Below are 12,961 nucleotides of genomic sequence, written 5' to 3' on the forward strand. Positions count from 1 at the left end.
AAAGATCCTATACTGAATCTTGATATTTGGTTCAACAAGGATATTATTGCAATCTTAAAGATCAGAAAAACATGTACGCTACATCAAGTGAGGATGGATTTACAAAATGAAGACATTGAACTACCATGCTCCTTTGTATTCTAACTTGACAAAAAATGAGTAAGTTTTCACATCATATTATATTTACTTAGATGTATATCAAGATCTCACTTCCTAACTAACAAACATTTGTAATTTATTTTTTGCACATATCAAAAATGAGAGAAAAGAATATACACTGCAAGGATATTCAAGAAAAGATATCTTTACTGTCAATATAAAATATATGTACAAATCTTGTAGCAGATGTCTATCTGCCATCTCTATGAGATATACTAGGGCTGAAGGGCAAATTTCTATATATAAAGGCTTACAAGGCGATATGGCAAAGCTATTTCTTTTTTTGAGAACGATCCTTTCTAGGAGTCCTTTTGCCTTTCTTTGATGCCTTGGGTATAGAAGGTGTGGGTAAAGGTGTTGAAGCTGTGGCTTTACCTTCCGTGGTTATAGGCACTGCATCTCCTTCATTGTGTAAATCCCCACCAATCTCTGTTGTTGGTTGTATACAATTGACCATTATATACTTCAAGAGCTTTGCTCTGACGTACCAAACATGCTCAGATGCATAGCAATCCTTCGAAAACTGTCACATATTTATAGAAAAAAGAGTTTTAGTTCATTATTGTTCTTACAATAGACTATATTTTTATCATCAATGGACTATTTGCAATGAATATCTATCTTAAAGTTTAGCATCTTTCATATTACCTTTACATGTTTATCATCATTAAGATAAACAAAGTTAACCATTCTTCTAGCATTTGCAATCACCCTCCGGCCACAAGAATGGTTATCATCCTGATGAGGACACTGCAACCACCAACACAAAGTAAAACTATGAAATTTACGGATGGTAGTTCATAGAATAAACTTATGTTTCAATTATTTTAATCAATAACTTACTGCAACTTGTCTATATTGTATTGTTGCAAGCAAATCAGACGGCATAGGGGGTCTTTTCTCTAGCTCTTCAATTAATCTTTTTGCACCTCTATATATAAAATATATTAAAATTTAGAGTACTTTAAAAAAAAAAGAATTGAAATATCAAGGAGCCCTTGGATAATATAACTTACAATTTAGCATTTCCATGGCTTCCTTTCATAGAGTTGATTAAAAAACATTGCTTATCCACACAGTCTATTGCAATCAAGCTCCAATGAGAACTAAAAGCAATCATATCTCAACAGATTAGTAGGATAAAATCTCAAAAACTCTAATAGAATATTGAATCACTTACTTTTCATTATATGGAATTATAAGGAACTCCAAAGTATTGAAGTCAATCAGATTGAACCACTCCTCAACAAAACTTGTATCAAGCTCGTTTCTCATAAAGAATGAGATAGATGGATCAAGAACCTCATTTTTTGTTGCATATTCAAAGGAAACTCATGCATTACACACCTAGAAAAGGCATAGAAATAGTGAGTATAAACAAGAAAAATCTTATTGTTAAAAAAATATCAAAAAGTAGAAGTAATTATGGGTGGATATACCTTAGGCTAGCAAGAATAATACTGTCATTTATTTCTCTTCTTTTATCCTTAAGAATATGAACACATGCAGCATTAAAGGAGATAATCTCAGTTCTTTTGCCTAAGTCACCAAGTAAGAAACAAAACACATTGAATCCTTTTGGATTAGCTGCTTCAAGAAGGGTGGCCAGCTCATTTTCAAAGGACTCTAGTTGCTCTTCTTCCCTTTCTTCAGCCCTTTGCCTCCTATACTCTCTCCATTTATCTGCATGTTCCTCTTTAGCTTTCTCCTCTTTTTCATGTTGCCTTGTATCCCTCTCATGGGTGACATCCTCAACCTTGGGACCAGAATCATCTTTCTTTCTCCTAGCTGGGGGCACATTAAGGATATTAAATGTCTTCTCATCAATGAGGAAAATTGGCTCAAGGACCTTTGAAAATCTATATCTTAGCCTCATAAGAATTACCATGTCCTTGTCCATGAGTGTGAGCCTATGAGCATGAGCAGCACAAATATAGGCATCTTGAAAAAACTCAACTAAAAAATCCTCTGTGGCTTCTTGTATACAATTAAGGGTTGTTCTTGTCCATCTGAAACTATCCAAACTATATTTGTCACAAATCTCCCTGACAAGCCTTTGAAAAGACAGCTTTGGAATTGCATTATTAAGAGCCTTTATTGCCTTCCTAATCTCCCTTAGGCACCTGACATTTTGAGAAAACTTTCTCTTTGGCTTTGACTTTCTAGAGAGCTTCTGACGCTTTGAAGATTGATGAATCTTTGATGTTAAACCCCTAGGATCAATCTTCTCCTTCCTTGATGTTGCTTTAGTCCTAGCCATCTACCAAAAAAAGACATGTTACTTCTTGTCCAGTGTGTCCAGTGAAACGCGAGTTTCAGATAAGAGACCTCCTTGCAGCATGTTGTTTTCCCGTTTCACCAGACAACACATAAATAGCAAAAGAATCAACAAAACAAATAAAAACAAAACATTAATCTAAGAAATGCCATTACAATTACCTAAAATCTCCACACCATTAAAGCCATAGAAGCAAAGTTATAAAACATTAGGGAAAATAATTATTTATAGTGCTCATAGGCTCATACTAGGAAAAAAGTTCGTTTATAATGCTCATAGGCTCATAATGTTATAAAACATTAAGGAAAAGTGCAGAAAACCATACCTTCTTTGGCGCTTTGCTGGAAAAAATCCATTTAGAACCAATTTTGTCAATAGATCTTGTGAAACGCGAATACGTTTTTCACAATCACAGCTCGAAGACCCTATTGCATGACCACGAAAATGTGCTCCATGACCATAAAAATATGAAACAAATTTGACCGTTGTTTCCCTTTATTGGGGGATTTTTTTAAAATTGATGGTACATGCATTACTTGGCGAAGTGTTAAGTAAAACATGTGTGACGTATTCTCGAAAAAAGGGAGTGTGCACGTCTTCTGAGATATTTGATACGGTGTATTAAGTGAGACACGTGCGCACGTATTTTGAGGTATTTTGTGCATGTAAAAATATTGGAAATTTCGTCCAAATTTACAGTCGCGTTTATTTTGCCATCATTACGTAAACTTTTTTGTTGGAACTATCAACACACGTTTGACAATCAATATAAAAACTTTTCGAAGTCATCCTCTCCGATATTGTCTTTCTTTCTCCCGAAATTTTGTTTCAATTTCCCTTCAAGGTCCTTGCTTCCTATTTGAAGAGCAGTTCAACAATTTTTGATAGGTAACAAAATTTTGTTATTACAAGTATCTGAACAAAATCTCATTGATTAGTATAGAAAAAAAATTTAATAACACTTCAAAAATTACAGATGTCATGTGCTTTGTGTCTTTTAAAAGGAGCATGGCCCTTTGTGTCTTTTAAAAGGAACATGGCACTTCCAGAAAGGATTTTATCATAAATTTTTGTGTTTTAATAGAATTAATTCATAGTTCATGTTTCTCTTCTTGTTCTGCATCTATTGACCAATGAAATGCGAAATAATGTCTCTGGTTAGTGGTATGTTGCTAACTGTCGCGTTTCACCAATGAAATTTTGAAATAACTCTCGTTTTCAAGTAGTGTCCGGTGAAACGCGATTTCTTCACCGGCTTTTGCCTCTGGACACTTGTTTTCGCATTTCACCGGTCACTTGAAAAATTTTCTCATTTTTTCATTTTTTGTCTTGAAAAATGCGATTTTGGGGCCTCTTTCCATGGTTCTATCGTGTTTTATTGGACATTGTTGCCATTCTGCTTTGTTTACAGGGATAAATCTTTTGTTGGTCAAGATGACAAAGAGAAAGCTATCTTTGGAAGAAATGGATGAAGAGAAGCCAATGGAGACTTTTGATGATAGGCTCTTTGATTTCTTACACACAACTGAAAATTCTTCTAAGTTTAGCTATATCAGGAAAATTTTCAATGTTCCTTTTGATTTGAAAGATTTATTGGAGGATCTTGAAGATAAACTTAAGGAGTACATATATTTTTATGATAGACATGTGCAAGGTTTAGAAGTCAATGGATTTGTTCATTATAGTGATGTCATGGGAGCCACCAATACAGCCAGGTCAACTTTGCTAGGCAGGTTCAACCTCATTGATGAGGAATTCAGGAAGAGAGAAACATGTTGCCCTTTTCATAGGTATCAACACGAATGCCTTTAGATCCACAAGGACGTTGGATTTATTGTGTATCTTCAGTACATGGAAAATTCTTCTCCAGATATAGACCAATAGGGAAAGCTAGATATTGCAAGTATGTATAAGGAGGTCAAAGAGAAGGAGGAGATGTTCCAAGAAGATACTGAGAATCAACTTGTCCAAGGTTTTGATGTAGGTTTGTTTAAGAGTGACAGTATCACAATGGTGGAAGAAAAGGAGATCGAGCCAAGTGCACAGGTTGATGAAGAAGGTCCTCTTGCATGTGTTCCAACATTTCCCACTTATCTTATCAACAAGAAGAGATATGTGTTACTAAATGATATTCAACATCTTTTTTATCTTAGAGAAGATTATTGCTTAGCAATCCTTGCAGGTTGGGGCCAAAATGACATGAATTTTATAGGTTAAAACAAGAACCACTAGCAAGTCTTGATGTTGAGGGAGAGAATTTCCAAGACAGCTCTATAGCCTTACATACATGTATTATTCAGATCGTAGAATACGAAAAGGGGGGGCTATCTACAGAAGAAGAGTTCTTACAGGTCCAGAAGAAACTTTGTACTGATGATGTAGGGTATGAAGAGAGATTGAAGTCTCCATCAGATGAGAAACCCAAGAGTTCAATAAATCTTTATGATGATAGTCTTCTCGAAGAAAATGAACACCCTAAGGTATGAAATATAATTCGAAGTTACCCATTGAGTTTATATTAGACTTTATTATGCATTATAGATAAATATCTTATATCTTATACTATTGTGGTTTGTTGTGTAGATTGAGATTGAAGATCTAGATAACTTTCTTGGAAGGGCCAAGGGCTCTAGGCCAATGAAGCTTGGGAAAAATCAAAGCCTTGGCCATTATATTGGAAACTTAAACAATCAAACAATTGTAATATATCATAGTAGATTGTCAAGCTCTCCAAGTCTACCAATGATGGCTTTGAGATCTATCTCAAAGGTAATTGGATCTCAAGTTTTCAGCAGAGGTTTGGACAAGATCATTTTAGTGGAGAAGGAAGAAGCCATAAGAGTTTTTGGCTTCATGCCTGGATACAATGGATCTAGAGCTGGACATTTTGGAGTTCTTGGCTCCTATTTGCTCTCTTATGTAGGAGATAGTAAGAATTTGAAGCTTCTTCCAAGCTATCGGAAACAGGAGTTTTTGAAATACGCAGGTCTTATTGAGTGGGATGAAACAAAAGATTCCTCTAGAGGCACTGTCGAGCTACCTGAAACCAAGGACTCCTTTGAAGGCCCTGTTGAGGTGCCTGAAACTAAGGACCCCTCTGGAGGCCCTGTCGAGGTGCCTGAAACTAATGACTCTTCTGCAACACAATCAGACTAGAAGATGCCAAAGATCAAGGGTTTCTTGAAACCCATCTTTTCCCAACTCTTTGTTTGGTTTGTAAGCATTCTGTAAATCTTTGCTTTGTGCAAGAATTTAAATATCTATATTTTCTTCTTTGGGTAACAATTTGTATAGTCCTTGCTAAAGATGATGTATTGCTAGATGTGGTTGTATCTTTAAGCTTGAATTTATGCCAGATTTGTCGATAGAACCATTGAAAGACCTCTAATAAACTGTTGGCTTTGTGTCTTCTACCTCCATGTCTTGTGTGTTTGAAATATTTTGTTCTTGCTTGATAATGTGATTTTTCCATACCTTGGGTTGACTAGATAGAGAGAGATCCATATTGTTTAATAAAGTATGGAGCATGGTTGTATAAAATATGCTGCATAGTCAACAAATAAAGAAAGTTATTAAAAAACATTATATGAGTTCAACAATGAATAAACAGACATATATAAACTTATTACCATATAGTGAGTAAAGTTTTGATCACCCCAAGCTTCTGTCTCATCGCCTTTTTGAAAAGATTCAATTGGTTTTAAAAGTCTTTGAGATCATCATCATTCCATTCAGTCTTATCACAATAAAAAAACACTTTGTCTAGTGTTTTCCAAACTTTAGCTTTTCTATTTCGAGGTTGTCCATTATCAATGTGATCCCTAACTGCATTATGTAGGAATTTCCACTGATTAAATTTAATAGTTGAGCTACCATTTCTTGAGTTTATCTTGCCAAGTCTCCCATGAAAGCCTAGAAACCTTCTAGCCTTCACTCCACCAATAGATGGTTTTTTTGGGACACAATTACCATCCTTAGACTTCTAAAGATCTGGTTCAATAACAACATTGCCACCATGCAAACCAATTGCAGAGAGAGAACTTTTTCAACCTTTGTTATAGCATCTGTTCTAGTTGATAATGGCTTCAGCTTCCATGCAAATCCTGGATAGAGATGAACAAGCTTTTCAATTATCCTGCAAAGTGCATGAAGTGTACAAATATGGGCATTCGCTAAAGGAATGTCCAAGACTAGTTTAAACTGTGGATCCTTATTGTGCCTAGAGGGAGCTCTATTCCAATTGCTTGAGCTTAACTCTGTTGCTGGCGACATGCAATATAAGCAAGGAGATCTCGAGTTGGCTCCCTTTGATACGTTATACATACATTTGAGTATCTTTAGATCACCAGCTATGTGCCACTCAATCCTGTAGTTCCCAAATCCTTCAACAAATAGCTCTTCTCCTGCTTGTTTCCTTTGAATAACATTAGGTATTGATGTTTGATGAAAAACCCAATATAATATATCAAAATTCTCAGTATCTACCTCAAATGCTCCTAGCCACCAGATGTTATATTCAAATTGAACACTAAATGATTGAGTGATTGCAATGACCTGACAAAAGTGCTCTATTCATCAAGGTGATAGAGATTCTCTCCAATTTTTTACATTTCAGAATCTCACTTTCATCAAGTTTAATCACAAATCTAGCCACTCCCTGTGCCTCTGCTACTGACAAGTCATTAAATTTGATCATTAAGCATTGTAGGGTGGGCAAGTCAAGGAAAATATTGTTAAATTCATTGAATGTAACCTCCTTTTTCTTGCCCTTGAAGGTAGCCTTGATATGAAAAGGCTCACCTAGAATCCCCATCACTTTGTTATTAACTCTCTGTTTGATAGTCCTAACCACAAATGGCTTCGAAAGTATGCAATTGCGTACCTGTCCTTGCTTCATATTCGATTGTAAAAGCTAAAAAAGTTGCATATAAGCATCTCGACTGATACCAATACTATCCAGTGTCTTCTGTACTAACTCAGAATCCAAAGAATGATCCTTTACAAATGACTCCAAGCATTGTTTCTTTGCCTTTTTAAATTTCTTCTTCTCGAAAATATCCTTTAAAACTACTGAAGGAAGAAGATGATAATAAAACTGAGCTGCTTTTAAAGAATCTCTTTCACTTGCATTTGGTTGTAGAAGAGATCTAAGCAAAATTAACATCACAAATCAATGCAAGTAATTTAAATAAAGCCATATTTAAAATTTTTCAAGTGAAAAAAATATACCTTGCTGCTTGGATTCTTTTACCACATCCTCCTCCTCCTCGTTTGAGATTCTCAATATTTTTAAGAGCTCTTTGTCGATTTCGAAGGCCTAATAAAGTTTGCTTTTGTTGATAAGCTTTGATACGCTTTTCCAATGAATGAATTTTTTGTTGACAATCCTCTAGCTTCTGCAACAACTCTATATTGTGTTTCATCAAAAGATGATTCTCTAGTCCAAGGATATCCTTTTCTGCAACAAGGTTAAGTGTATAACCTAAAAATCCATTGTAGCCATCACCAATAAACCTCACTAATGATGAGCTATTATAGAAAGAAGAAGTGCTATTTCTGCTAGGATCTTTGGGATATAGCTTTCCATCTAACCAAAGATCAATATTCTTCTTTCCTTCAAATCCCAGTATATGTTTCATAGACTCTGTCACCGTGATAGATTTTGTTCTCTTTCTTATTGGTTCATACTCACTATCCAACTCAATATGAAGATAATAGAGAGGTCTTTTATGAGAGCTACAGAGATCATTGGATTATTGATCCATAGCTGAGTTACAGAGATCATTGGGTGATTAATCCATAGCTAAGGATATTATTAGAAGCAAGAACGAAAACAAAGAAGAGACTACTAAGGAGGAGAAAAAAAGAAGAGAGAAACGATGGAGGGAGGCAATCGAGTATCCACCAAAATTCAAATTGAATATTACTTTTCACTTTAATGAGGAGAGGTAAGATCTTCATTATGACAACCTTTGCCAACTTTATGGTGACCTAGATTTCTAGGTTTGATGTGACCACGAGAATATCACGACAATGACTTATTAACTAATTTTGATATTTTAACTTACCAAAATATAAACCTTTTAAAAATTCTATAAATTGATTTTATTTCTTAAATTGTTTTCTCTCTCTAGGATCTCTTACAGGGCATTTTCGAGACCTCAAAACTCCCCTAATGGCCAACCTTGTGAGTATGTACCCATGAGAGAGTTGTAAGTATGGAAGAGAGAGATAAGGACTATGGGACTCTAATATGTAGAATAGTGGTCATTGTTGTGAAGTTATTATATTTGAGAGTGTATTTATTTTTGTTATCCTTGCTTGTAAGGTAGACTTGCTTGTATACACTAAGTGTACTATATCCTAGCCATTTTAAATTTACTTATCATTTATATGTAGTAATTTGTATATGGACTCACCCATATTTACTGAGATTGGTTCTCCATGAGGTTCTATCATCAGGATTGAAGTATCTCATACATCTTTTTGACCGAAGCATTCATGGGTTGATCAATATTCCAATTCTTCTATAAATGGTAGTTCCAATATGGCGAGAATGTGCATCCAATCTTGCTCATCTTCAAGAGAGTATATATCATGGTTGGGATGTAGAAGGGTTGTTAGAATCGCCACATAAGAGTACAAAGATAGCACCCAAGTTAACTAGTGAGGTTTTTCAAGATTCCATCTTAATGTGGATCGCCTCCTACATTGCATATTTAGGCAATACGATCTAGAAATTTTGAGTGATTCTACCATCTTAAGCAATTCTTGCTATTGTTTCTTAACATCTACAATTAATTCATATGTTTCCTTGGCTTTTGTGCAAACTTGTAGATGGGGTTCATAGGCCATGAAGAACATGGCCCTTAACTAATCAGAGCTGCAACCTCTTGAGGCTATCCTACCCCAAGGGACATGCTTGCATTACGCAAGGTCCTCTGCTACCAATGGTGGCCATGTTTTTGTAATGAAGTTGTAACATGCCCCAACTGTCTAGGCATGTTTTTAGTAGTACATCGAGAGGATGTTACCTTAGGGTTTCTTGAGTTTGTGTCGCAACGGAACGTTCGCAGGAACCCACTATGATCTCGACCTGAGACTTGGATCCCTAGTGGTCAAGGTCTCTTGACAGCATTCTAGCGTCATTGGCGTGTCCTAGACATCCTACTTTACGTAGACAAACCCAATCCAAAACATATCCATGATGCACTTGGTTCAAAGATAATGGGAAACGAGAGGAATGCACCGCTTAACCTCTTTTCCCGTAGGGCATAGTCCCATTCTGGTCCCTTAAAACGGCATGAATCGAGGTTTTAACCTAACACTTACTAAGGGTCGGTCATTGGTAAAACCTTGTGAGAAGCCTCCCAGTTCTCTTAGACTACCCTGTCATAGGACAGAATTGTCGTCGAGGGTTCTACCCACCCACTTCCCTCAATTGATGTTCTTTTGTTATCTAATTAGGTCCTATCACATTTATGTGTGACATTTAAAATCAGCTTTTTTAATTAACCCTTTTAGGGAATAGGGTTCATTCGCATAATTTATAGCCCTGACACAAAAACAAAACAAGCAGTCCTTTTGTCAAACAAGTTCCTTAACTTATCTTCAAGTTAATCTTTGCCTCATGCCTATACAGGAGAAATTATATGTCCCTTCTGCCCTGGAGAAGTACCCGATCCAAATCACATGGCGACGAATTTTTCCACTCGGCATGTTAGGCTTACAAACACACTCAATGTGAATCCTATGTAAGACGCTGAAAACAACCAGGAATAACATAAGACTACTCTTATGAGAATGTCATGAAGTCTCAGTAGGCTCCTATATCTAAAAAAGGATATTCTTTATCACTAGATAAATTAGAAAACATAGTCCCTCTAAAATAAGAGGAGAAGGAAAATCGGGTGCCCCTAGTGAAGGAGGTGGGAAAGAGCAAAAAGGTGAGCGAGTTGAGGGAAGAAAGGTGAATTAGAAGGGAGAGGAGGTGTAGAGGGAGCTAGTGGTGGGGGGGAGATCAATGAAGCAAAAGAATGAAAGCCATTGGAAACTACATCATCTAAGTGGGGAATCCATAGAAGAGAATGAGTTCTCGTGGAAAACCATATCATGACTCACCACCACCTTTCATGAATCAAGATCAAATCAATAGTTACCCTTTGTATATTGATTATAGTCGATGAAGATATACCTCTTGGATTTCACATCAAGCTTCCCCCTCTTCTCCTTTGGCGCATATGTAAGCATCACATTTGAGTACTTGAAACACATCACTTGTATGTGCTTTGTCTTTGCATGAAAGACAGGATTCCATGCTAACATGATAGCACTCTGACTATCACAGTGGAGGATAGGAACCTCTATACTGCCATGCTCTCCAACTAGACATGAAAGTCATAAAGCCTCTTTACATACCTTAATGGCAGCCACATACTCTGTCTTTGTAGTAGAAAATGCAACACACTTCTACAGCCTGGATATCCAAGAGACTGAACCTCCTGTGAAGGTGAATACATAACCTGAAATAGACTTCCTATAGTTTGAATGACCAATATAGTTTGCATTCATAGTAAAGCCAACAATAAATACATTTTGCTTTCCAAAGCAGATGCACAAATCCTTCATGCCCTTGAGGTATCACATGGTACCCTTCATTGCTTCTCAATGCTTCTTGCCACAGTGTGCCATGTACCTACTAACCACTCCCATTGCAAATGCTATGTCAGGACGTGTAGCAACCATAACATACATCAACCTACCAATAGTTGAAGCATATGGAATCTTGGCTATTTCAGCCTTTTCATCATTAGATAGAGGCCTGTCTTGCAGCACTAATGATGAGTTTAACATATGGAGGCAATGGAACCCCAATATCTTCCCCCCCATATAGAAACACTAAAAAATCTTGGATACATACTCCTGTTGTGACAAATAGGGAAGCCCCTTTGATCTGTCCCTGAGTATCCACATCCAAGAATATGATTAGCCTCACCAAGATCCTTCATGTCAAAACTAGTATGTAGACTCTGCTTCTTCAGGGTGTCCAAAGCATGAACATCCCTTCATGGAATCAACATGACATCCATATACAAAACCAAGATAATCAGGTTGTTATTTGCTATCTTCTTGGTGTATAAGCAATGATCCACTTGGCTCCGTTCAAAACCTTGAGACTGCATGAATGCATCAAACTTATGATACCATTCTTGAGGTGCATGTTCTAGTTCATACAAAATCATGTTGAGTTTACATACCATCTTCTCTCTCTCCTTTGCTACAAAACCTAAATGTCCTCATGTAGGCAGTCTTTACATCCATATGCATGAGTTTCATATACTCAGATGCAACCAAGCCCAAAATGGTCCTCAAAGTAGTCATTTTGACTACAAGAGAGAAGATGCCATGTAACTCAAACCCATGTTCATGTTTATACCCCTTTGCAACAAGCCGTGCTTTGTACTTTGGTGAGGATTCAAAAGTGACTTTCATCTTATAAACCCACTTACATGGCAGAATCTTATGCACTTTAGGCAAATGCATTAAGTCCTAAGTACCATTTTCCTCAACAGATTCCATCTCTGACAGCATAGCCTTAAACCACTTCTTGCTGTCATGTCTATCCATTGCTTTATTGAATCATGACGGTTCACCACAATAAGTCAATATGACATAATTAGCAGCATACTAAGCACTAGGGACAAACCTATCAGGAGGCCTTGAAGGTTGGTTTGGCCTACGAATCAAAGATTTACCATTTGTGGACCATGGGACCTACAAATCTGCATTAACAACTTGCTATCTTGAAATTTCAGTATATTGTCCTGACACATCTAGCTGTTCTAACTACATGCTATCTTGTTGAGACTGTGGTACATCATGGGTAACACCTTGCTGACCATTTTAAGCATGTTTTCTTGCATTTTCAAGCCACAATTGCAACCCAAAGTAACAAAAAATGTCACCAAAGACAAGCCCAAACTGTCACAGAACTGACCATAAAGAGATAAAAAATCAAACCAGTGAGATATTTCCAAATTCTTGACTTCAATAGTACTCATTACTGATCATATTCTAGCATAGCCAAGGCATTTGAGATTAGTAACATACATGAATGTATCACCAAATAGTAGTTGATAGCTCTATACATATATTGTTTGCATATGTGGGACCTATTATTCATAGTGTACAACATCAAAATGTCTACAAAAATTGATCAGTTACAATCCAAAGTGTTAACTCTCATACGAATAAGGTGAAAAATCCAAAAAATCTAAACCAGAACACAAGGCCAAGGCGAAAGTGAAACGGAACATGAAGGCGCACCAATGAAAATTTGGAACCACAAGAAGTACAAAGAAGTCCTAAATCAAGGAGAGAAGTGTATAAGAAAAAAGTACAAGTCAATACTTTTGTAAAAGAACACAAGGTGCACCATGATTTATTTTGTAAAAGAGTGTCGAATCTCACCCATGTAAATTGTAAAGGTAGATGGCGATAGAAAAGAAGATATAAAGATAGGAG

The 12,961-nt window shown here is 36.4% G+C and overlaps 1 protein-coding gene across 2 annotated transcripts in view; it reads right to left on the reverse strand.

Annotated features, from left to right (window-relative positions):
* Positions 1–326: 326 nt before the first annotated feature.
* The window catches only part of LOC148032155 (uncharacterized), a 48,502-nt gene continuing 35,867 nt past the window's right edge, over positions 327–12,961 (reverse strand). Inside the window, exons 1-6 of one of the 2 annotated variants that reach the window (XM_087682799.1) lie at positions 7,667–7,685; positions 1,340–1,506; positions 1,176–1,265; positions 1,003–1,090; positions 808–909; positions 327–682 (exon numbers count right to left, since the gene is read on the reverse strand). In XM_087682799.1, the coding sequence (XP_087538925.1) occupies positions 431–682; positions 808–909; positions 1,003–1,090; positions 1,176–1,265; positions 1,340–1,434 (627 nt within the window). In that variant the 5' untranslated portion in view covers positions 1,435–1,506; positions 7,667–7,685 and the 3' untranslated portion in view covers positions 327–430. Of the gene's footprint in view, positions 683–807; positions 910–1,002; positions 1,091–1,175; positions 1,266–1,339; positions 1,507–7,666; positions 7,686–12,961 lie in introns of those variants that run through there. The other variant, XM_087682798.1, reaches the window with a different exon arrangement.

Source organism: Lygodium microphyllum, chromosome 8, assembly GCF_053477565.2.
Source record: "Lygodium microphyllum isolate KBCC chromosome 8, Lygodium_microphyllum_v1.1.10, whole genome shotgun sequence".
Classification (NCBI taxonomy): domain Eukaryota; kingdom Viridiplantae; phylum Streptophyta; class Polypodiopsida; order Schizaeales; family Lygodiaceae; genus Lygodium; species Lygodium microphyllum.